The sequence below is a fragment of the Engraulis encrasicolus genome, chromosome 7 (assembly GCF_034702125.1).
Source record: "Engraulis encrasicolus isolate BLACKSEA-1 chromosome 7, IST_EnEncr_1.0, whole genome shotgun sequence".
NCBI classification, from domain to species: Eukaryota; Metazoa; Chordata; class Actinopteri; order Clupeiformes; family Engraulidae; genus Engraulis; species Engraulis encrasicolus.
This window is the reverse complement of record NC_085863.1, coordinates 44,381,671-44,407,868: the sequence shown is the minus strand read 5'-3', so window position 1 is coordinate 44,407,868 and position 26,198 is coordinate 44,381,671. Positions and strand designations below refer to the sequence as shown.

The following is a 26,198-nucleotide window of genomic DNA, read 5'->3' as shown; positions in this document are numbered from 1 at the left end:
CGAGCACTGTGGTGCAGCTTAAATCATCTCTTTTATTGTAGTTGTTGTTTACGGTTATTCTGTTGTTTTACCAGGGCTGTAGTCAAGTCCACTTTTGTAGAGTCCAAGACAAGTCCAAGACCAGAATAGTCAAGTCCGAGACAAGTCCGAGTCCAAGGAGGCTCGAGTCCGAGACAAGACTGAGTCCAAAAAGATTTGAGTCCAAATCAAGTCAGAGTTGTCGGTCAGTGTTAAACAATGAAAAGGATGAAAATCAATGAAGCGGATGTTTTAAGGTAACCCAAATTCCATGGATGTGAAGACAAACTTGCATGTTTTTGGATTTCAAGCACTCTAGAATTTATGGTAGCCAATGTTCTAAACGAAATAAAGACAGACCCGGTCAAGTCCAAAAGCTTAGTTTGGCAAGGCCAGTGTCCGAGTCCAAGACAAGTCTGAGTCCAACTGATAACGAGTCCGAGACAAGTCCAAGTCCATAAAAAAACGGACTTGAGTCCGGACTAAGACCAAGTCCGGACTCGAGTACTACAGCCCTGTGTTTTACTTTGCATATAACTTTCTTAGGATAAAGCTGTTTCCTATGTCTAATGCAATGTATATTCTCTGTTGGAATTAACAGCAAAGAAATAAAATACTTACATCTTGCCTCATCGAATGCATGACCACTACCTGAAAATGACACACTATGACGGGAATGTGTTGATCTACGTGACTTAACTATATGTTTTGTAATATTAGCTGAAATTAAGCACCATAAATTAATCGCTGGGTCACAATGTTAGGCAAAAAACATTCCCTTCCATAACCCCTATAAAACCCAAAAACAATGCAAAGCTCCCTTCTAAACAATATGTAAGGCATGCGTGAATGTAAGATCACAGTGCATATTTGGAAACTCATAGAGGTTACTCCTTTCCTGAACACCCTAACGGAGTGTCGCAGCATTAATGTTATTTCTTTTTTGATGAGTCACACTTTTGTCCAGCCGGGTGAAGTTCCTGCAAGCACTTCTCCAGGCCCTGCTGATGGTCGGGATATTCCTTCATCTTTTTCTTAATGGCCTTGGCAGCGTCCTCCACATGGGAGGCCTTGAAACCCACGTTATTGAAAAGCCTATCCAGGGTCCTCTGGTTGTACTCGGAGCCCAAGCCTACCAGGAAACGTGTGAAAAGGTCCCAGTGGCAGGGCAACTCGGCCTTGGAGTTCGCCATCCTGTCCACGGCACACTTGTACAACTCGGCCAGGCTTACGCTCCCAATCTTGATCATGGACATCTTGCTGGTGTCCAGCAGGTTCTTGCTGTGGTTCTTGAAGTTGAGCATGATGTAGAGGGCCGCCATGAACTCCTGCACAGAGGGATTGATGAAGGCGCGCCACTTCTCGTTGTACAGGATGAAGGCCTGCCGCCAGTACTCGGTGCATATGCCCGAGCGCAGTATGGCCTCCTTGCCGTGGCACTCCTCGTCCTTCCACTTGGCCGTCTCAGCCTCAAAGTCCTCCTTCTCCAGCATGGTGAACGCCCATTTGCCCAGCTTCATGACCATCGTCTTCTCATCCTCCCAGCTCTTGTCCTTCACGCCGGGCTCCTGCACCCGCCGCTTGTCCTCGCGCTTGTTCAGGCACACCTTCAACAGGTGGCAGTAGACCTCCGTCAGAGTGCTCGGCGGCTCCTTGCCCGGTGGAAACTTCCGGAAGACCTTCTCCATGGCCTGGGACAACACCCAGCAGAAGAGCGGGTGGTAGCACATGATGAACACCATGGGGTTGGCTTTCAGGTAGGTCACAAAGCGCTCGGCGATGGCGGGCTCCGTGCGGTACCGGTTCCGGAAGTAGTTGTAGCGGTCTTCGTCGGAGAAGCCGCGAATCTCGCACACCTTTTTTGTGAATAATGTTTTTGGAAGGAAAGAAAGAGATGTTTACAGAATATCAATATACAAAGCGGATTCCAAAAAAGTTGGGACACTTGGTATTTTGTGAATAAAATCAAAATGCTGGAATTTTCGAAACATTCAATATGTTAATAAGGTAGAGCATTGTGTACTGACAACATATCAGTTGTTAAAGCCAAGCAGAATGATTGTTTTGGGGTAATTATGTGATCATTTAAAATGTCACCCTTGCAACAAATTCCAAAAAAGTTGGGACAAGGCCAATAAAATGCTTTTTATGTTGGATAAGACTAAACACAACACAAGGGAGGAGACTTAACATTTAAATACTTTGACTGATGGCATGATTTTATTTTAAAAAGTAGACATTTTGATGTGCGAGACATGATTTCAGCAGCTCAACTGATAGGTGTGTTCTTCGACTTGTTTACCTTCTTGTTACGCTTAATATGTGGCATATCCTGACTGCAAGAAAACCATTTTGTCACCTGTTTACTCTTATAATGGAACCACCCTTTGGTAACATAGTAGAGATTGAAATTTACCATCATTGTGGGGCAATATCTAAAGGCTGTGCTCCAAAATATAATGCCTTGGTAGCTATGTATGCTGTTTAAAGTCTGAATATATCATTCAGCCCTCATTTTAATGCTCTACATGAGTAAGAAGACCATAACCAAGGCATCTCTGCACCCCTTTACCCTCATATATGCTGTCTTTCAGGCTGACCACTACATCAAGCTGAAGTATTCATTTTATTCATAACCTGGAGGGTGCATGACTGCATGATTTTTAAAAAAGAATGAAATAATTTCCATTCGGTAATCAAAGGACAGTTTCACATGTCTCCTAGGTCCATCTAGAATGAGCTTTGCCACTTGCAACACTGTTTAATGTCTGCATCATGTGCCTTAATCAAGTATTCTGTTTATGGTCATTTTTTCAACAGCTGTCATTGTTGGAGTGTCATAGTTTGCTTATTGACGATGGGTATGTCTTGATCTCATAACTCGTGCAATGATTTCACAGAACTCTACATTACAGAAATAGGCCTTATATGCCTGCAATTTTGATAATTCAATCTTTCTGTGTAATAGATCAGTAATAAGTCCCTCAATATCTTCGCTACTGAGTGCCACAGCCTCTCTGTGATGGTATTTTATTTGTGCATTCATGTTAGCAGTCAATATAGTTCCTTTCAAAATATTCATCCTTGTATTATTTTTTGAATTATCCAACTATTACAACATTTTTTGGCCCTGTCCCAACTTTTTTGATATTTGTTGCATGGGTCGAATTTTAAATTACCACATATTTCCCTCAAAACAATGCTTTTGCCTCATTTTAACTGTTCCTATGTTGACCTTGTGCCATTGTGCATCTTATGTATGGATTGAATGTTTTGAAAATGCCAGCATTTTTATTTTATTCACAAAATACCAAGTGTCCCAACTTTTTTGGAATCCGCTTGTACTGTACTGTATATACACAACATATCCCTTCTTACGTATTTATGGTCATACACAGAAAGAAAGACATGAAGCAATAAACCTAACCTAACCTGGCTCTCGCCAGACCCTCATGTATTTTCCGCTCACCTTTGTCAGCTTATTCGAAGCCATCGAACCAATCAGGATTGTGGGATTTTCAGAGATGTGACGTGGTTAAAGTTTACAGGAAGTGGGGGAGGGGAGAATAAGTGATACGCAACACTTGCGTCAGAAAACAATGGCCGCTCGCACAGACTCAGTTGTGGACATTGCACATATGTAATTTCAACAGTATTTTCGAATCTGTGACTAATTAAATTAGCACCTCATTAAAATGTCACACAAGTGGTTTCTATAATCATGTGCAAGGATTTTTTAAAATAATACCATGCCTTCGCAGACCTATGCATGTGGCTTAGATTGTGAAGCAAGGTGGAACCCATTAATCTGTCGAGAGTCATGTTACAATGATGGTTCTCCATCTTTTTAGAATTGACTCCCTCTGGACCTAATCATACGCTTCCCAACGCTCCCCTTAGTATTAAAACATAAAACAGACTAATGCCCCCCATTGCAACTCAGCACCGTCCCCTCTCACTTGTCTCCTTCTCTTTTTCATTACCTCAAGTGATTACTACTTTTTGGGAGTGGACGCACCAAGCAATACAAGGGTCTAAAGGCAGGGGTCCCCAAACTAAGGCCCGGGGGCCAGATGCGGCCCGCCATGCCCTTGTGACTGGCCCTCCACCTCTCTCCACCTCACCATTTGAACTGGCCAAAAGAAGCAATCCTATCTTGTCTTGATAGTTTCTCATCTCACTGTAATATAAACAGGCCTACCATTTCTATTGTATCACTCATAAACTGTAAATTACTATATTTTTCTAACCTTTCCTTGCTATTTTTACATGGATATTGGAAATGAAAAGGAATACCCGTGGTATTTCATATAGAAAAACATGTGAAGTACTCACTTCTTTTGCAAATCACTTGTAATGATGAACTATTTGTGCTATAAATTATGGCTATAACAGGCAGTGGCCTAGTATACAGCCCACATGATTGATCCGGCCCCTGATCACAGTCAGGAACGATAATGTGGCCCCCAGAGAAAAAAGTTTGGGGACCCCTGTTCTAAGGTGTAGGCGCAGACGCTGACCTTGTCGGTTTTTGTCCTTCTCAAAGCCCCCAGAGGGCCCCCTTTACGGTCCCCTGGGGGGCTGTAGAGCCCCCATTGAGGAACACTAGGTTTCAATAACCCCAGCCAACCCCACGGATGTCACCCACCTGGTGTATCTTGTCGTTGGGGATCCTGCAGGAGGCGATGGGCGGCGTGATCATCATGACGAAGGCATGGCACTGCAGGTTGCCCCGCACCAGGTTGATGATCATCTTGCGCAATTTGATCTTGGTGTCCTGGTCCACGAAGCAGAAGGTGTGGACAAAGTCCAGCTCTTGCATCATCTCGTCTGTGTCGTCGAAGATGTACATAACCTGCAATATGAGATGTAACATAATACGTATAAATACGTATAATACGCATCTTCCTTCCCACTTAACCGCAATCCACATGAGAAGACATTAAAAATGGCACACAAGATATTCACACAGATAACTCCGTGAGCAGTCAGGGCGTCATGACTCCCAAACAATTAAGTTAAAGCCACGAATGTTTCCTGGATGTGAGAAACTACATTATATAAGATACAAGGGAAGACAAAAGTTTAATGTCTGTTGTTGGAGTTTCACGACCATGTGGATTGTGAAATGAAATGCGAGACAATTTTCTCTCTAAACAACGATGAAACAACCTGCCTAAATGAAGTTGAGACAATGTCACCATGGTGCGTGGAGAACAGTTAAGAGCTCAATGTCACCAAAACCAAAGAATTAGTGGTGGACTACAGAAGAGGCAAACAGCCGAACTACAACTGGAAATCTATGGTGCCCCAGTGGAAAGAGTGAGAGCTGCTTCATGTATCTACTTTACGTAGGACTTAATAGAAACAGAAAGTTCAAGGTTTTACAAAGACATTTTTCTTTGTTTCATAAATAAATAAATAAATAAATAAAAGTCTGCCCTACCATGTGCAAATAGTAGGGCACTGGGCCACTGGCGACCCTGGTTCGATTTCTGTCCGAGTCATTTGTCAAGAATCCTTCCCAGACTCTCTCTCCCCACACATTTCCTGTCCCTCTCACACTGAACTATCAACAGGCACAAAAAGGCAAAAAAAAAAGAATCTTTTTTTTAAAAAGAAATAAAAATCTCACCCTGCAGTCATCGAACTCGAGCTTCGCGAGCTGAGTGGAGCTGGGGTAGAACTCGGCCAGCAGCTCCCTCCAGGTGATCTCCTCGTCCAGCCGACCAATCAGGTCGCGTCCCGACAGCGGGAAGATGAAGAAGATCTCCTCATGGGTCTTGTCGTTGCACCAGTCCAGGATGAAGCGCTGCATGGCCGTGGTCTTGCCGATGCCCGTGATGCCCCGCAGGATGACCAGGCGCGTGTAGCGGTCCTCCACCTCCTTGGGGTCGTACAGGTTGTCGATCTTCTTGGGCTTCATCTTGTTGCTATTGGATATAGAAAATGTAGAGTATCATTTATTGATCCCAGGGGGAAATACCTCCTGGAAAGACATTGCCTACGAGACATTACACACAAACTTACACATAAAATAACCATATATAGCTGTTACATACATTTAGCCAAGGCATCTCACTCTCTCTCTTACACACACACACACACACACACACAGGCACAGGCACAGACACAGACACAGACACAGACACAGACAGACACACCAAATTATAAATGGTGGACAAACAGGGTCAGGGTTCAGGGTCCATTGACGCGAAACCTCATACTTTAAATTCGTTTTTTGAAAACGAAGGAGCAACGGGGAGAAACTTGTTATAGAAAACCAGTGAACTCTCCTAGCCACTTGGCTAGTTGCACATTTTGTTTGACGACGGTTTAGGGTGCTTCTACAGCAGGCCCTGACAAGCCCCAAATTTGGCAAATAACAGAATTTGTATGGAAACCACTACCTGCATTGCAGATAACTTAGTAAAGGGGCTAAAAACATCCTAAATACCAGACGTATCCTTCAATGGTAGTAGCAATAATAACAATGACAATAATATATTAAAAATATAAAAATATGAATGAAGTGTGTTCATACAGTGAGCGAGCCTCTAGCCTCAGCTTCTCCACCTCTCCTCGTAACTCGTGTTGGAGGTTGGCGCCCGCGAAGCGCCCTTCTGTCATGAAGAGCTCCGTGTAGGCCGACTCAAAGTCTACGGTGGTGACGTTCTCGACGCCGCCCTCGTACATCTTTCCATACTTGGCCTTCAGCTCCTGCTTTAGGGCGTAGCGCACTTCATCTGCAGAGCACAAAGACACCAGATCAGTTAAGCAGAGCTCATAAATCAGCTGGTTGCACCAGCACCAGCATCCATTCAGCAGTTGGAGTGAAGGGCCATAGAGAAACACACAGTGGTGTCCTGCGTGAGTGTTGGGTACCATAGCAAGTCTGCTTTGTGCTCGCAATGGCTCAAGTGGAGGGGAATGCATTGCACTTAGCGTAACCTACCTTTTGGCAGTATAGACAAATGCAGGGGTGATAGTGAAAAAAAATCCTGAGCCTGAACTTTTTTCCTGGTCGGGGAGGGGGGGCCGGGGGACGACGGGACATACTGCATATGAGACGTAATGTAGGCCTTATTATTATTCAAACACATTATTCAAACATTTAAGATAATGTTTTCATTTTTGCATTATTTCTATAGTGTTATTCACGAAAACACAGATCATTTCCCTGTTGGTAGGCTACAGCACTTGGCTGAAAGAAACTGACCACCACGTTCAATTCTAGCTGTAAAAACGAATACCAACGTATGCAGTTAGAAATGCATTCTAGGCTTGTGATGTTGCACTAAAGTTATTGAGGTGGGTATTGAACCAATGCAACATTTCAACACCAGAATGCATTTCTGAAAACATGGTGCATATTTTACCACATTGAATTAACTGAAAGCTACATATGTAGCAGCCATACCAAGACAGGTCAGTAGGAGGCAATACTACTCCAAAGTACAGTAACTACACTCTGTCCAAAATAGAGGAGGTGATTACCAATTAATTGAGCAATACTTTTAAATGACATGACATTTGCTGCAAGCTGATAAGTTTCATTTTCATTGGGACATTGCTCATATAACTTGTATAGGCTACTGGACATACGTTTAGATAGCCTACTCGTGGCCCCATGGTCTACCTATAACCCCTGCCTTTCCGTTGTAGGGAAACGCCCTTTAATTACCGGTACATGATATTTAGGGCACAAGCGCATGATTGGCTACATGCAGGCCCACGTTCACATCGCATATTTCGACTCCACGGATGACAGAACCAGTGGTTATTACGGACAGGACAGTATATATAGCCTGTGTGACTACTGCGCGACTTTCGCATTGGGTTGTAGTCAATTAAAATACATGAAAATCACTCGCGTGTACACACGCCCATTACAATGTACGAGTTGAAAAGATAACAGAAAGCAACAAAAACAAAGACAGGACCGAATTAAGCTACATGAAAATAGCACAGGGCGTGAAGATAAGATGAACATTCACTGCATGTCTAGGTGACACCGTGGTGGCCACATGAACGCAAGCCAAGTAGCCTATTTGAAGTTCATGAGAGTCTGATATTGATAATTGCCCCCTGCCCGAGAGTAGGGTAGCCCCAGAGCGTGCAGACAATACAACCTGTGCATCGTGCGTGGAATAACTGGATTCGATTACGCAGAAGGGCTACGACAGGGAGCGCGCGAGAGAGAAAGGCTGTGTGAACCTGTGCGAGGCTGTTTGGGGGTTTTCACAGAGCGCGTTGGTTTAGTCAGCATAACTAATATAAACATCTCCCTGAAATCAGTTTGACACGTGGTTTGTCAGGAATGACTCAAAACACCATCCCTCAATCAACAGTAGACCAAAATCCACGAACTCAGCTCACATTAGCCTACAAGGGGTGTAGGCTAACTAGGCTTGCCAAACATTAGCGATCCAAGCATTCCATTGTCATTTGGACATGTCGCAATGGTAGCCGCTATTCCAATGCAGACCACATTTACGCACTACACCTAGAAAAAAGTATCATGACGGGCATAGCATAGCCTACCGTTTTGAGCATACAGACTTTTTTTGAAAGAACGTCCATCTCCATCAAAGTTTGTCAACATTGCGCAGTCATTTAGCGCACATAAATGAGGAAAATAGACGAACCTATTTCAAACATATACTCTCACTGAGCCCGTTTATGCGCATCAATAAGCCGTTTATGGTCAGGTTTTTGGAGTAACCTGCGCAAGGCAAAATCATTCGGGCCCAAGCCAACATGCCACAGTGGGCAAATTAATAACTAAATGGCCTTACCTTCAAACGTTTTCTTGATCACAGAATTTCACTAGTATTCCACTGACATCCACACGGTTCAACACACCCATCACAACTAGCAAGCCATGTGGATTTGTGCTAACAATAGTTGCTAATTTTTATCGGAATCCAAATGGTCTAGACTTGGCCTATAGTACTTTCTTCCGTTTCTTCAGTATAACGAGATGCCATTTTTGGATTTGCCTCCGTCGACAGTGAAAATATCTGAGAAGGGTAACCAGTAGGGGCCTAGAACTCTCTTTACTGTGCATACTGACAGCCAATCTACTTCTCCTTTCACTAGAACTAGAAGACTGCCGCCAGTGATGTGGTGAGTGACTCAAGAGCAAGACGTAACAAATTGATACATTTTTCAGTAAGATGTCGGGATGATAATTATGGGCTGCTGCTCATTTGGGTTCCTTTCGTGTCTCTTACAACAGGCTGTTGCGCGCTCATTTATTTTCACCATACATTAATGAAGGCCTACGCGATAGTTTATTATTTTATTAATATTGGGGAAATTATTATTTTATTTTTTTCTACAGCCACGCTACGCCGGATTTCCGGCGCGGCGCCGGACTGCTATCACCCCTGCAAATGACAAAAAATTGTCTCAAATTGATATTGTGAAATTTTATATTGTTTGACTGCAATATTGATATCACTTCAACAAAGACTATTATAAGTCATAGATTTGCAAATTGCAATAACTAAGCTAACGGGATGCTTACTGCGGTGGAGGTGCTGGTCCATGTAGTGCGCGATGCGGTTGGCCTGCATGTAGAGCAGGATGTGCCTGGTGATGTTGATGGCTCTCTCCAGGTCGCAGCACTCCACCATCTTGTCCGACACGTCCAGGATGTCCAGCACGTCCAGGGGGTCCCTGAAGAACTCGGGGTAGCGCTCCCACAGGTACTTCTTGAAGAACCTCAGCTGCGCCTCATTCAGCTGCTTCAGGAGCTGCGGAAGTAACTGGAATCGGAGAGTATAAAGAAAAAAATGTTAGAGCGAACCTGATGACGCATTGGGCGAAACGCGTTGTTCGCTCCGAAAAATAAAGTAAAGAAAAGTAAGCAGTGTGCGGAGTGTCTTGAATTTTGTTCATTGAAAAAATGTTATACTGAGAGGAATCGTTAAACTTGGAATTTTTTTTCGCACACCTCAGCTGCCAGGTGCGTCAACTTGAAAAAACTGCACACTGACCATTTCGCTGTTTTACCTTAATGAACGACGTTTCGGTACTAGACCTTCATCAGGCAATCTCTCTTGCAACCTCTCATACTGAGGGGAATCGCAATGTTGTGTCTTGGTAAATGGTCTTACATTTACGTAGGTAGATATAGTGTAAATGTATGAAACCAATGTAGGACTCTAGGTCAAAACTAAATAGTTACAGAATTAGGACAACGGTTTCAAAAATTGTTAAATCACAAGTCTGAGGACACATACCTGCCCCCAACATCCTTTCTGATTACCAGATTTGTGTCTCATTTGTAACAAACTATGTTGCTCCTGAACTATCAGACCTCAAACTGTCACCCGTCTCCCTCCCCAACAAACCTGTGTACACCCATATGATCACACACAGACAGGTGCAAGCAAACCTTCAGCATGAACTTCACGGTCAGAGCTGGGTGCCTCTTGTAGTCGGGGTGGATGTAAAGCTCCGGTTTGGCAGCGCTGATTTTTTGGTTCTTCGATCTCCTCTCAAGCCTAAGAGGAGGAAGAGAGGGGGAAAAGAGAGGGTGAACCCTCTGTGTCATGTGTCTGCGCCAAAGGTGTAAGAAGATACGATCACCCCTTGCGTAATTTAAGCCGCGTTTGTGACTGAGTAAAATTGTGGTATGCATATGTGTGTGCCCTTGATTTCTAGTGCGGGGGTTCCCCAAACTTTACCATGGCAAGGCCCCCCCATATACCAGCATATTCCATCCAAAGAATATATCAGAATATGCCACCCTATTTTCTGTGCATCACCTTTCACAACCGTACGCATGCTAGTCAGTGTCCCACTGGGATGTATAAAATAATAACTAAACAGTAATAGCATTAATGTTCAGATATGCACTCGATTATTACAATCCAGTTCTTATGTTGGTTTATTTCGGTGTTTACATAAGTTATTTAGTTTATTGAATCATTTAATTTGTTATATGCTATGTGTTTCCAGCCAAGTTGCTGCAGCCCCCCCTAGTACGCCCTTGTGGCCCCCGGACCCCACTTTGAAAACCACTGCTCTTGAGTACTGGTCACACATAATGACGCTGAGGTGTATTGTTTAAAGCAGGGGTTCTACTTAAACTTCATCGCAACTCAACTTTCGGGACACCAGCAATGAGCATGAGATGCTGAAAGAGACAAGATTTGCCAACGGCTTTATGGGTCAGGTAGAATGGACAGCTGTCAAATCAAACAGACAGCGCGCTGTGACACCAGCTCCATGACAATTAGTGTACACGACGGAACCAATGGGGAGGTCTGCAAGTTCTGTGTCTGTCCCTGGCCTTATGGCACCTGCAATAAAAAATGTTCTGCGTCCGTCCCAACTCTAATGATATATACACACACCAATAAAGATGGATTAAGACAAACTAAGCTACCTCTCAGTACAAAGTCACTGACGTTTCAACGTGGAAGACGCAGGCACCATAACGTGCCGATTATTTTATCATTAAAACGTATAGCTCAATTCCTTACATTTTGATTTACTAAGTATGTCACTAACAGGAGCTGGTGTTTAATAGTTGATCATTAAAGGAAAAGAGTGCCCTGTCACTGTTTTGATTGATTGATTAAAAGGGCATCAAACGCGGATCTTACGCCAGTTCAGGCTTGAGATCGTCATCCGCTCCCTCGTCGCTCTCCAGGGAGTAGATGCTGGACACTGAAGAGTTCGGCCTCTCCAGCTCAATCCTATCGGAACAGCAACATACAGATACATGGTATTAAAACACACAATAACAACATACAGTATATAACAACAATAACTCCAACTAGGTCTCCGTCTGAGATCCGCATTTAATTCTTTCCTTTTGTCACTTTGGGTTTTTTACCGCTACAAATTAAGTGGCTTTCACGGATGAATGAAAGTTGATTTGAAGTGATTTCTGACCGGTGCACGGAATAAAGAAGTGGACGACAGATCAGCCCTATTGTGTCCCGCAAACCAATTATTTTTTACCATTTTTATTTTACTATGCCCCAACTGTTGCAATGTGCCGTCTTTGGATGTATTACAAATTTAGTAATGTGGTCACGTCAGTAAATCCATGTTGATATATAAAGCACATATCCAAGCTCATTCTCAGATTGATTTGTAGGGAGAACTCTTGAGAGAGACTCTTGAGGCTTCATAATACTAATGTCAAACAAGTCTCAATGCCTCTCACATCATAAGATCCTTTTGACTGGGTCATAAATAAACTTGACTAGAAGAGACAACATGCACAGACAGACAGACAGACAGACAGACAGACCCAGGTTGGCTTGCATCCGTCTCGATGCCCGATTCGCCGGTATCCATGCCGTCACTCGCCATGGACAGGTAGCTTGGTGCAGGTGATGCTGCTCGCGAGATGTCACACCTGGGCAGCAAAACACATCATGACACAGATGAGAGGAGTAAGCACACAAACAGACCCCACAGTCTCTCTCTCTCTCTCTCTCTCTCTCTCTCTCTCTCTCTCTCTCTCTTTCTCTCTCTCTCTTTCTCTCTCTCTCTCTCTCTCTCTCTCTCTCTCTCTCTCTCTCTCTCTCTCACACACACACACACACACACACACACACACACACACACACTCACACTCTCTCTTCCCATGTGTGCTTTTCAAAAAGGAGTTCCATCTTGGCACAGGTGCCTTGGTCTAATGGTTAGGGAGAGTGCCTATGGATCACAATACAAAGTAACGAACGGGTTGAATTCCACCCTGACCAGTGGGGACAATGTGTGTCTCTACACCTGCATCAATAGCTGAAGCCAAATCTCTTTCACTTCACACTGCTCCTTACATATCTCCAGGGACCTTAATCAATACCCTGTAGGGATGGGTGTTGCTTTGGATGTTGTGCTATGTGTTGAAAGATAAACAGCCTTGTGACCATTTCAGCAGAACCATAAGCAATAAAAGGTTGAAACACACAAAGCGGAGATACGCACTTGAAGTCCAGGTCCAGTGACTCTCGGTCCAAGGACATGTATTCGTCATCGTCTTCTTCCTCAGGCTCGGTGCCGTGCACAGAGGCTCCACGCCCCTCAGGCCTGAGGACTCCCTGCTGTGCTACCATCTCCGAATCCATGATGACCCCCTGGCAACACTGTTAAATATCTACAACACTAAGCTGCTCACACACACACACACACACACACACACACACACACACACACACACACACACACACACACACAATAACATGTAGACAGAAACATTTGATATTTAATGTGAAAATATGCAGAGCCTATTGAAACATTGCTATTTGTAGTTTGCATTGTTCGTACAATATGACTCATGTATCATACTAAATCTACGGAAGCGTTTGATTCTTTAGTGTTGACCAAGGAGGTCTACATCACAGACCTGTATCTACATACTGGATCACAATACCGGAAATGTGTAGCAGGACATGATGGACAACTTTAGCCTGCTACCTAAAGCCACAACCAACCGAAAAGAGCAACTCAGTCACTCAGTCGAGCTTTCCGCTTCAATGCTACGCTTGAAAGTGAACTCTGAACCTCAACATGATAACCCAATACTTTGAAAAGCAGTAAAACCGGATATAATCGCGTGGGCATCGAAGCAATTTGAGCCATTCAATCTTTGACCTGGCGAGTTCCGAGTCGTGACAAGTGACAGCATGAAGTATAATACAAGTTTCTACATGTACACTTCAGAACTATCAAGAAGGATCACAGAACCTGGTGCTTCTCCAAACGTAGCTATTCTGCAGCTGTGCACAGGCCATGTCACCAAAAACAACCAGGAAGGAATGAAATCCTACTTTATGTTACTGTATCCATCGCGCCAAGACTGTATAACGCTGCTGTGCTAGGCCTCTAGAAACTATGGCCCCGAAACGTAAACTTGCACGTTTAGAGAGCCAATGGCGGAATGTATAAGCGTAAACGGTAGAAAACCGTGATACCAGACACAGAACTTCCAGCTAATTGAGTACATGTCATGAAAGGACAAAACTGTTTGGGGAAGTAGGCTAACATGCTCTTCCGCAAAAGTGCAGCACCTGCACAGCAGCTGGACTGCTTTCATGAAATGGAACTTGACTTTCAACTGTGGAATTGAGGTTCATAGTTGCCCAAGTTGTAAAAGATTACTTACATGTATGGCCTTTCAGACAGTATCTTCATTATAATGTTTCACTGAAGAATAATCCTCGTTCAACGACGAGAACGATCCAGAACAAATTTCTGCTTCCTGGTTCCCTTTCAGTTTCGTTTGTAGCATGTGCATTGTTGTCTTAAAGGTACAGCGCTCGTTTTGTTGCACTACTACGAGCCTCGAGGTACAGTAAATGCGCATATGAATCGGATATGAATTGGATATTTAATTAGCGAAAGGTAGTTCATTTGCTAAACATATACATGTTTCAACATTTCATCGATTGCAAACCAGTTTGCCTAGTGGTAATGTGGTTTGAAAATTAATAGCCCGAATTGTCATTGATTATGAATGTGTTTTTCCCCCCACATCATAGGCTAAAGTTTAGAAGCCACTTCGATGTTTAGCCTACATTCACAAGTTGAAAAGTGTTTTTGCAATTTGCATGAAAAATGTCAAATGACAGTCTACCTATCACAAACGTTTGATATTTGTTTATAAAAAACGTACAGGAGGGGGCACTGTGACGCATGGAACACGGGTTCGAGTCCGGCCTCTGTCCGTCCTCAATACCTTGTCTCTCTCTCCCGCTCATTTTCTGTCTCCCATGTTCTACTGTCCTATATAAATAAAGCCTAAAATGTCAAAAAAAAGAGTCAGAGAGAGTGGTAGAGACTGAAACCTGGTCTTCATGGGCATGCAAGTCCATTCATGCAGGGCCGCTGACAGCTTTGACTGGGCCCGGGACAAAATAATAATTACAATGTAATGAGGACCCAAATCTGGGCCCCCTCTGGGTCTCAGACAACTGACCCGTTTGTCCCCCACTGTCGGCGTCACTTCACCCCCACCCTGGCAGCATATTTCCTAATGCTGAGCCATTCTGGCTACAACTTTTCAAAGAAATCTACAAAAGACATTACACAGCAGTATATCACAGCATCAGAGGGTTTTAGTGTAGGTCTTGTGTGACGGAGGTGTTCCTGCATATTTTGTCCCCCTCAGGGCCGCGAACCTGCCACCCCGTCAACGCATCAGGTTCGGCAATGGGAGGCACAGTACGAGACCGCTGAGCTCAATAGCCCAACGCTACCGCACTGTATTGAGGCTGCATTAGTGGCAAGATGTTGTTCAGAAAAACTCAACTGTAATATGCATCTGCCATTTTAATTGATGCTTTAACTGGTGTGTGTGTGTGTGTGTGTGTGTGTGTGTGTGTGTGTGTGTGTGTGTGTGTGTGTGTGTGTGTGTGTGTGTGTGTGTGTGTGTGTGTGTGTGTGTAGAATATGTTGAGGAGCGCTGCCTCAGACAAATAAAAAAATGATGTTAAATGAAATGAAATTTGACTTTTGCATCAGATCACATAGCACACACACACACACACACACACACACACACACACACACACACACACACACACACACACACACACACACACACACATACATTTACCCCAGGCTGACAGTATCTGCATTGACAAGAAAGAGGTTAAAAAACAGTAACAAAATGTCAAAATGTTTGTGTGTGCAGGGGCGGTTCTAGACCAAAATTGCCAGGGGGGCCGAGGTGGGGCTATTATTTTTTCACATGAATTGGCAATAGAGATACATTTTTAATGTTATGAATATATAATATACAAAAATGTATATCATGTTGCAGTTATTGGCTGTTCAGGCCACAACTGGGTCCAAGAGGAAATCTACAGGGGCCCTGGCCCACCCTGGCCCCTGTCTAGAACCGTGTGTGTGTGTGTGTGTGTGTGTGTGTGTGTGTGTGTGTGTGTGTGTGTGTGTGCGCGAGTCTACCTATCCACTTTGTGTTGAGGGACTCTGACCTGGTGACAGAATGGCACCTGTATACACTTCACTACATGTTACATGTAGTTTTTGCAGTGTAAAGCATCCATGAGTATCTCCACTATTTTACTGATTGTCACAGTGTCATTACACAGTCAATGACGAGTCCTAAACATGATATCAATGTCATAAATGTTTTATCATGAAAAGTTGACATTGTTAGGGCTGTCTTTACCATAGCCGAAAGTCACTTAATGACACAGTCATAAAATGTTTGACACTGACATAATGTTTGTGACACATGCATGACTGCGTTACGACACTGTTATGACACTGTTTTGACATATGTGTGACGCCGTCGTCAAGCAAAGAGTCACTGTTACTTTTATCCATAAGATCAGGGTTCCATCTTCCAGCTTGGCCTGTCAAAGTGTTCGGTCAAAAGCCCAGGTTTTGAATGCCGTTACTAAGACGAGCTGACAAAGGCCTTTAAATGCCATAACTGAGTGATAAAGGGTCCTGAGCAAAGCAATAAGATTGCCTCAAATGCACTTCCCCTCCCCCTACCACATTGTTTTGAGCATAACCCAGTCATAAAATGCTAAATGTAGACATAATTAGCATGCTTATTGGATAATTATGGCTCTATTGTCGTGAGAACTATTTTTTAGAGTGCAGTAATAACAGACGCCCGGAATAGCATTTTCAGTTGTAATATCTGACAGAGGATTGTGGTGAGTAGGGATGCAAACGATTAATTGATGAATCGACTTTCATCGATGAATGCTTTAATCAATTAAAAAACATTCATCACAACTAGATTGCATTCTCACAGAAAATGCTGGAAGCGGGCTTGCCTTTTGGGGCAGAGATGAAACAAAGTACTATTGAGAAAACAACGCTAAAAGAAATGTTGGAAAAAATCCATCCACCCAGTCAGAAGTTATAAACAATTCAGCCATCTTGGATTCAGCCATCTTGAAAGTGTTTTGGGGATATACTAAATTACATACATGGTATTTTAAGTTGGCTAAGGAACACTGCATATGATATAATTTTGAAAATCAACATGGCTTCGAGCGGGATTCGAACTCACAACCTCCATATCTGTAATCCAGCCCCTTTGCCATTGATATTAAATGACATACAATACATGATATTTGAAGTTGGCTAAGGAACACTGCATATGATATAATTTTGAAAATCAACATGGCTTCGACTGGGGTTCGAACTCCCAACCTCCATATCTGTAATCCAGCACATTTGCCATTGATACTAAATGACATACATGGCATTTTAAGTTGGCCAAGGAACACTGCATATGATATAATTTTGAAAATCAACATGGCTTCGGGTGGGGTTCGAACTCTCAACCTCCATATCTGTAATCCAGCACATTTGCCATTGATACTAAATGACATACATGGTATTTGAAGTTGGCTAAGGAACACTGCATATGATATAATTTTGAAAATCAACATGGCTTCAAGTGGGATTCGAACTCTCAACCTCCATATCTCTAATCCAGCAGCATTCCCATTGAGCCAAGCAGCTGGCTGTCATGCACAGTCCAGCAAGACTATATCACATTGCATTGAAGAGCTGAACAATAGACTTCTAGAATGGTTGCGCAGCTGCTCGTTAAGAATAGAATGTTGAGAGAAAGTGACAGTTGAGATGGAACCCTGTATTGGCAGCACCTGTTCTGATTGACTGAATGACAGCTCTAAGCAGAGGGCAGAATGAGAATGAGTTTTTTGTCTTTACAAGATCGTTGTAAAAAAACCTAAAAGGAGTTGGCACGTGTCCTGCGCACAGATCGGAGTCATGTATGTGATCTCTCTAACAGTCTTTGAATGAAGTTTATAGGTTAAACGGTTCAGTCACAAATGGACCTCTTGTGGGACATGCGCTGACCTCTTGAAAAAGGCACTTTTGGGAAGAATGGGAAACCTCCATAGACCCAGCCCTGTCGTTTTTAAACACCTGCCATTTAAAAAGTATTGGGAGTTGGGAGATGAAACTTTGACAATTTGGAGACATCCCATAGAGCTCGCTAACAACGCGTCAACTAAACTTCTAGGTGAAAGTGTTGATGTTTTATGACCGAAAAAGCCTCCTACACTCTAATCTCTAGAGTGGCGGAACCTTGGTTCATGAAGGTTCTACCATTGTTTTCAATGGGGACCCAAACTTGCACAAAATCGCCAAAAACGGGAAAACGACAAGAGACACGGACAAGCCTATTAATAGAAATGATCTCCAAGCCGAGCCGGTCGTTTTAGTGTTTGAACGGTGTCTCTATCTCGAAAGGCCTAGGAGGAGATCCATTTTCTATTTTTACTGCTCTGCACAAGAACGATAAATAAACAGGACTTAGAGATTACTAGAATCGGGCCTGCTCTGCAAGCCCGCTTAATTAATCGCCAATTCAACTGACAAGAGACCCAGGTGAAATGGGCATGTGAAGAGTAGCCTATGTGTGAAGAGGGGTGTGAAAAGTGGGAATATTGAAATCACCTTTGGTTTAAAGAATTTAAATAGAACTCATTTAAATCTAGCATTTTATCTCACTTTTTAATTGTAATTTTTTGATTTAGTAGTTTTTTTTTCAAGAAACATTGTGATTTCTGGAGGAAAAACGCTACTTAACAATTGATCGTAAGTTGATCGATAAGGCAATCAACTAACGATTAATGAATTAACCGATAATTTGCATCCCTAGTGGTAAGTGACCCCTGTCTGCCAGCCTCTCTGCCCACACAGACGTCAACTGTCATCACACTGGATACGTCAGTTGCAGATCATGCTGCTACACGCTGATGAACTGGTGTAATGAAACAAATGCACAAATGCACACATGCACAGCGATGGCCTTGAAAACAGTGGAGGCATGCCAAATGGCACAGGTCTTCTTTTAATCTCTCTAACAAATCTCTGGACAGAGCTGATGGTTTGCTGAGTGTGCTGTGGCTTCCTTAATGGTGGTACTGTGCTTGTCTGGAGACCGTCTGAATGGGATGGTGAACTGGGAGTAGCTGTTAATGGGCAGCAATGACATGAGAGTCCAAATGGTGAATAGTCATCACAACAAATTGTACAGTGTGCTGTTGGTTTAAGTTCTCCTGATTGATTGAAACATTGCAACTTTAACGAATGCTAACTACCAGATTTTGGCAGCATTAGTAAACCCCCCCTCTCAAATCTCATACAAGTGCATTAGCGCTGCCGCTGAGCTATCGGCCTACTATCATACCTGTGCTTGTGTTGTTGAAGTGCTCCGCACACTATGCATGAGCTCCAAAAATGTAAACTATTTCATTATATAAACGGCAACATTTCCATCCACCAGTGGGATCTTCCTCAGGCCTGAGTTTATATTTTTGGAGCTCATGCCCAGCAGGGAAGCTGACAGGAGGGGACAAAGGGGTCAGTTGTCCCAGGCCCAGGGAAAGATGGGGCCCCAGAATTGTGTTCTCATTCCATTGTACGTATTGAGAAGGGGGCCCTTTCAGATGACTTTGTCCGGGCCTTGCAAAAGCTATCAGCGGCCATGATGCCCAGTATGCAGACCAAGTGGTGCGGACCACTTCATCACACTGTCTACCACTTTTGACTGGCACCTGGATAATTTGTGTTTTGTGGATGTGCACACCCAACCTCCAAATGCCATCGTACCTGTGCTTCTCATGCCAAACAGCTGCTGTGATTGGGAGGTTGTGGGTTCGAGCCCTGAGTGGCAAGCTAGCACGGATGAGTACCATCACACAGCTAGAAGAATATTCTCATGTGATTGGTCTGTCCAAGGCTCACAGAAAAGAGCCAAAAAAGAGCCATTTTTAATGAGCCAGAGAGACAGAAATGTTCCTTGCTGTGTAGTATGCATGTATACTGTATTGTACACTAATACGCACCGTGAGACGTTCTGCAATGATGAACAACTCCCAAGACATCTGATTTCCAGGGAAATTGAAAAAGTCACGTCTGACCTGAGGACACTGAAAAGAAGAACACCATGGTGTTGTTTGCCTACTGTCCTTCTTGAGTGTTTCTGTGTCATCTGCGTTCACCAATCATCAGTGTTCTGTGTCTCTGATGCCTGCTGATATGCCGCTGGACACAAACCTTCCCCTTTAACCTTGAACTCTGTTCTGATATCCGATGGCCCTGCCCAGCGTATTGGATCTATACAGGCCTACAACTAAGCTCTGTCACACACACACACACACACACACACACACACACACACACACGCACGCACGCACGCACGCACACATACACACACACACACACACACACACACACACACACACACACACACAGACACACACATTTATTTTTTTCTGAAAAGAAAAATCCCCTGGTAGCCTACTGTACATATCAAACATTCTACAGTATTTTTTTGTAGCACAGGCCTATAGAAATGTGGTAAATTAACACAGCAGTTCATCTCAGTATCATGCCATCAGTAAAAATTGTAGTAGGCCTTCTACAAAAATGAGGGCGTGTGGGCAGCGTATCCCGAGCATGCCCATTCAAAATACCATGATGACCATCAACAATCTGTTCGTCAGATTAGTTAAGCGAGAAACGTGAGAAATGTTTCCAACAGATGGTCTCAACATGAGATGCCACACAGTTCATGGACTAAAGGCATTTCACTTCCGCGGATCGAAAGCTCCCCGTGGTCGGGGTGAGACATCTTTGGGGATGTAATCCATGTGACGTGACACCCGGGGGCGCTTCAGCTCTCTTTCTCGCGTGCCTTGCCTTATCAAGGCGGTGACAGCACTCCACTAGCTCTCGTGCCGTGAACGCTTGAATTCGCGAGGCGCGGAGGGTTCCCATCACCATTTTTTTTAGAACGAGTCACAAGAGACTGTTTCGGTGGCTGCCCTCGGTTAATTGGTTTATATTGAAACGTCAATAATTATGTATTCGTCAGTAGCAGTCACCTTCCTCGGCTATTTATAAACACGGTAGCCTAATAGCTTTTAGTCACAAATCTGGTATTTACGTTGTTTGCTCCAAATACGATGAACACACATTCCCTAATAAATGCTTGGCATAAATGTCTTATATCCACCAAAATCATTTGACAAATGTCTCTATATTTAACTGCTCTGTTAGGCGTAATAAATACGTCAACCCCAGAGGGACAAGGCACAGACAAGACACTCTACATTCACCATCCCATTGTTGCGAGAGAGAGACGTTTTCCGCTAGGCTGCGTTATTTGATGGTTAAGAGGGAGAGAGCGAGGGAGAAGGATAGAGAGAGTAGGAGAGGGGAGAAAGAGGGAGGGAGAGAGCGCGCTGGTGACAAACAAGGCAAGGAGAGGAGAGGAGGGATAGGAGAGCGTGCGTCGGAGAGTGACCGTGGTGGAGACTCAAGTAGCGTGACACAATGCCAAATTGAAGCCTTGTGGAGATTCTGCCGTTTTGCACCGAAAAGCCACCGAAACGAAGAGCACAATTTGTCGACACAAAGAGGTGTCTTTGGAGTCATTTGAAAGATAGTGGGTAGATAGCGGTCTGTGCACTCCGCTTATGAAGGAATGCCCAAGACCTAAGCGAGCTGGGATGCTGGCTCTCACCATGATCCTCCAGGGTTAGGGACCTTCATCCTCGCTGTTGGCACCGCGCTCTCTCTCTGGATATCAAGGACTGCGTCTACAAGCTGATGACCATTTCAATTTGATTCACAGACAAGGAGTATTTTGACATTGCGCCTTGCGTTGTAGAGTCTGTTCCACTGACTTGTGGGGCGGGAACTGCCAAAACTTCCACTATGGCACTGGTGATGGAACCTGTGAGCAAATGGACAACCAGCCAAGTCGTGGACTGGATGAAAGGTGAGTGTGGTGGTTTTGCGTCCGATTGAGACATTTACATTGTTATTTCCAGTATGAGATGGTTAATACTCAGCTTTGGAACATTTGTGCGCTGCTGTTCACCATCATTGAGAGCGTTGGGGAGACGAGAAGCAGAGATGTTTTTGTTTTGGGGCTGTGGTAGACGTAGGGTGTGGGAAACGATTTTGGACAAGATGTATTTGGTGTTCGCGTTCTCATATGAAATCTAGTCATACATTGTAGTCTGCATCCTTTTTTGCCTTTCATGGTCCGTGGCCAGCATTTTCAGCGAACAGGTGTCTGGCCTCTGTTGTTAGTTGAGGGTATACCACACACACACACACACACACACACACACACACACACACACACACACACACACACACACACACACACACACACACACACACACACACACACACACACACACACACACACACACACACACACACACACATTCAAAGGGCAAATCACACAAGTGCATTAGAGGCCTATTATTTTCAGATGAATGATAAAAATACAAATATTGACCATCAATAAAATATTGAATTCTGTGAAATATGTTTTTTGGGCATCGGTGACTACACTGATAAAAGGGATTTTGAGGGGCAGTACATTTCACTGACAAAAAATTGATATTTTTTACCCCAACAAATTAGGTTGCTGAGGTTACTCTGATGCAAGGGGTATAATATACTCACTCTACCTATAAATAAGGAGTAGGACTTAGTACTGGTGAGAAATGACTAAACTATACCTAATTTGCATTCATACGCTATAACTAATACTAATGGCTAGTGTCGAAACTACCTATAAATGACTAAACTTTACCCAATTTACATTCCAATACTGTAACTAATACTATTGGCTAGTATGATCCAAACCGTCTCTGTCAAAACTACCTATTGAAATTGGTTAAGACCCGCAATGCGCATTGCTTTCTGGGACTTCATTGGAAGAAGAATCAACCGGCGACTGTGGCGAGCCTCGCAGCAGATGAAGTTAACTTCCAATGGACGGGACAAATTCAGAAGGTAAGCTGGCCAGTCGTGCATTAAACATGGGATACAAAACATGAACAATGATCAAAAGGAAACTAAATCACGCTAGAGTTGTAGTTGGCTCGTAATAACTGTCTGACTGTGACTCAGGCAGCTGCTATCACCAACGCACTTGGCAGACAGACAGGTCAATGGACCATGTAAGCTGCCGTTCAAACTTCGTTTGGAGAAGGCAACAAGTATGCCCTGTGTTAAAGATGAACGGATAGCACTACCAATTTCAAAATGTTGTAGGCCTAGAATGAAACCCACTGCGCCAAGTCTTTTTTTCCATTCTCAAATGTTGCCTTGTTGGCTAGTTTTGGCGCGCAGACTGGGACTGGCTGCTGGTGGGGACTTGGCCTCGTGTGTCGTTCTACAAAAATAGCACGGAGGAGAAAATTCTACAAGATAGCCTCCTTTTTTGCTTTCACACAAGGCTGTAGTGTGATAATCTTACAAGTTACATGCACCTAAAGGACTGTGCTCGTAGACAGACTACGAACGGCACATTACTTCACTATTTCACTCTCCACAATAAATCCATTCAACATGGAACGGCTGTTCCATGGCCGTCGCAAATTGTCCTCTTTGAATGTTGTTTTAAAAATGTGTAAATTCCTATTGTCACCAAGTTTTCAAATCAATGAAATGCGCGACGAAATGCTTCATATCAACTGTCAAAGCAGTGTGCGTAAACAGTCATCATTCTGGGATGCCTCCCTGCCGAGTCAACTAAAGACTTTTTTGTATTATTAATCATAATCGTAGACATTCTTAGTTTGAATGACAGTTTGAAGATGGGGAGCGAGACAGACGGTGTGTGCATGCCGGGTGCCTGCCTGTGTTACTGGGAGGGAGAGGGGGAGCGAGAGGAATCGATCATCAAATAACTTTTTAAACAACGCTACCCTAGACATGCTAAATCCTGCTGAGCATAAACGCTAACAAAGGATCCATCCGTTAACATTGCGAGGAGACATTGATTAGTTTGTTGTAAATGTATCATAGTAGCCTAAGTAGTCCTATGTAGACCAACACGCCCTTATGTTACTCTGAGTAGTGGTCCATCTTCCACGGTCATAACATCACCTAACATGAAGTCAGTTATTTTTTTGTTGGACGTTGCAAACTCAATCTCAGGGTTAGTTTTGACAACGATAGTTTGATAGTTGCTGTCATAGTCGAAGGACTCGCTATGAACAGACACGCTCAGGTTCCATAAGCACAGCCCTTCTCTCTCTCTCTCTCTCTCTCTCTCTCTCTCTCTCTCTCTCTCTCTCTCTCTCTCTCCCTCTCTCTCTCTCTCGCTGGTCTCCGCAGTTCGCACACACTTCAGTTGTACCGAAGTGATGACGTTTGACATTAGGAAGGGCAGTCCAACGAAAAGAGACCGGTAGCCTATATTTTCACAACTAGTATAAAAAGTGAAACAAATGCTTCAAAACGGATAGCAATTGCAAGGAGTAGAAATGTTTACATAATAATCGAGTGTAAAAGTACAACTTCTTAAACTTTATCCATGTCAAATTATTCACAATGTTTTGTGCATAATGAAGGTGTTCTGCTTCTGCCTACTGCAGGAGTTGAGAAAAGGCGGTAACTGCTTACCTCTCATGTAAGCTACAGCCTATGTGGTGTGTGGCAAGTCATATTAATGACCAAGAATGACTTATTGTTATTGTTACGAATTGTTATGTGCTTTTAATATGTTTCAGGCAGTGGTGTTGCATCTTTTATATGCATGGTTGTCCTGAAGTCATTCTGGAACAGGGTAAGTCGCCGACTGAAGAAAAATAAACAGACTTAAAGGCCATAACACTGTCATGTTATTTGTTCATGAATAGCCATTTTCACTCACTCAGGCTTGCTGTCCTTGTTGCACTGTGCACTGTGTAGGATGGTGGCAGAGTAGATTTTGCAACTAAATAATAAACTCATATTTACAGTTAGTACTATTATAACTAATATTGCAATTTGCACAGTCATAGAGAATATTTTGAATTTGATGGTTGTGGTAAGAATCAGTGAAAAAGATTTATGACTGGGCCGCATGAATTATGGAACGAGACTGCCAAATACATTTCACAGTGCACCTTTGAGGTCAATAGATCCCTTTACTGTTTGCATACAGATGTGACATCTGCGCTCTCATTGTTGGAGCACAATGGACCATGTATGCACATTTGTAAAGAAACTAGCCAGGTGTTATTTCTGAAATAAGCAAATGGATGGTCACGTTAACTTCAGATATGAAGTGGGCACCGCTCATTCCTTATGGTGGCCTCAGTCCGGTCGTTCTTAAATTTCTTGAAACAAACTCCTATGTTCTGAAACAGCCTATTCCCATAGAATAGCGTAACAAGTGTTCTTTTTAGGGTCTCTATTTAAAAAAAGGACGGCAGGTCTTCTCTCTTTAGGGTCTGCACTGTCTCTGTGTGTGTTTGAGTCAACAATGCGTGAGCAGTCTGATGACTTAACTTCTATGTGAAGCTGTCAAGAGCTGTGTAGAGGGCAAATACACTGTGGATTGGTCACAACTGTTACTAATAACTCAACCCCTTTACTTTTTCAGCTCTAGACAGATGACCAAAACAGACCATAGAATGTACCTTTAAAGAAAAAAGTTTAACCAATGAGTATTCTTAATAGTGTATCTTGTCACAGGGTTGTGTTCAGGTGCGTGACAACTGACAACATTGAGAAGACCCAGGAGCGGGAGAAGGGCAGCCTGATGAAAGAAGGCGACAGTGTTCTGTGGTCACACCTGAGATGATGGTCCTGAAGAGGAACGAGAGGAGATACTGGGCATATAAATACAGGCACTGTACGTTGTTTTTCTGTCCATTATCTTTTTACTCTTTTTGGCATACTGTATTTCACTCGCATATGTAGTAATCAGTACGTGTTATTGTTAAAGGGTCATCACAGTGGAGGACAATCATGAAAAGGTTGAGGACTTCACTGTGCCCATCCCTGAAGTCCCTCCACTCGTTGCAGCAGCTCTTTCCACCATACTGCCATGCTCTGGGTTGTCCCTGCCACCATCCACCTTTTGGGTCATCCGTGCCGCCAGCCATCACCGTGCCTGCAGCGCCTGGGTCATCCGTGCCACTCCCCACCATGCTGCCAGCCATCACTGTGCCTGCAGCACCTGGGTCATCCCTGCCACCATCCACCGTGCCTTCAACGTCCACAGCACCTCCGGTCTCTGTGAGCCAGTTTGCAGCTCTACTGGCCTCTCCAGTATACAGTATGCTGTAATTGCTAATGGTTTCTCTGAGTGGCCAGACCGGTTAATTGTCCCGTATCCCAACTATTTACCACTAAACAAGTGATTTTGTAATAAGTAGGAG

The 26,198-nt window shown here is 43.6% G+C and overlaps 2 protein-coding genes and 1 long non-coding RNA gene across 3 annotated transcripts in view; 2 read left to right on the top strand and 1 right to left on the bottom strand.

Annotated features, from left to right (window-relative positions):
• Window positions 1-738: 738 nt before the first annotated feature.
• nlrc3l1 (NLR family, CARD domain containing 3-like 1) lies at window positions 739-14,260 on the bottom strand. The gene is made up of 10 exons (XM_063203647.1): window positions 14,153-14,260; window positions 12,976-13,157; window positions 12,296-12,403; window positions 11,640-11,732; window positions 10,424-10,532; window positions 9,551-9,791; window positions 6,563-6,764; window positions 5,654-5,951; window positions 4,667-4,873; window positions 739-1,874 (listed from the first exon to the last, which is right to left on the bottom strand). The coding sequence occupies exons 2-10, from the start codon at window positions 13,113-13,115 to the stop codon at window positions 951-953; spliced, it is 2,322 nt and encodes a 773-aa protein (XP_063059717.1). The 5' UTR covers window positions 13,116-13,157; window positions 14,153-14,260; the 3' UTR covers window positions 739-950.
• A 7,453-nt stretch (window positions 14,261-21,713) lies between these two features.
• Window positions 21,714-26,198, top strand: part of cnksr2b (connector enhancer of kinase suppressor of Ras 2b) — a 186,751-nt gene continuing 182,266 nt past the window's right edge. The window contains exon 1 of the mRNA XM_063202257.1: window positions 21,714-21,802. Coding sequence (XP_063058327.1) covers window positions 21,739-21,802 — 64 coding nt within the window. The 5' untranslated portion in view covers window positions 21,714-21,738. The remainder of the gene's footprint in view (window positions 21,803-26,198) is intronic.
• The window catches only part of LOC134452221 (uncharacterized), a 4,340-nt gene continuing 555 nt past the window's right edge, over window positions 22,414-26,198 (top strand). The window contains exons 1-4 of the long non-coding RNA XR_010035400.1: window positions 22,414-22,836; window positions 24,561-24,616; window positions 25,510-25,669; window positions 25,763-26,198. The exon at window positions 25,763-26,198 is cut by the window's right edge and continues 555 nt beyond it. This is a non-coding gene — a long non-coding RNA (uncharacterized LOC134452221). The remainder of the gene's footprint in view (window positions 22,837-24,560; window positions 24,617-25,509; window positions 25,670-25,762) is intronic.

Bases quoted from the DNA above. Each gene is read 5' to 3' on its own strand.
- nlrc3l1 (XM_063203647.1), bottom strand. From the start codon at position 13,115: ATGGATTCGGAGATGGTAGCACAGCAGGGAGTCCTCAGGCCTGAGGGG. The intron at 12,404-12,975 runs GTGCGTATCTCC...TTTGCTGCCCAG, and splicing joins TCACTGGACCTGGACTTCAA to GTGTGACATCTCGCGAGCAG. The intron at 5,952-6,562 runs GTATGAACACAC...TATATCCAATAG, and splicing joins AGGCTAGAGGCTCGCTCACT to CAACAAGATGAAGCCCAAGA.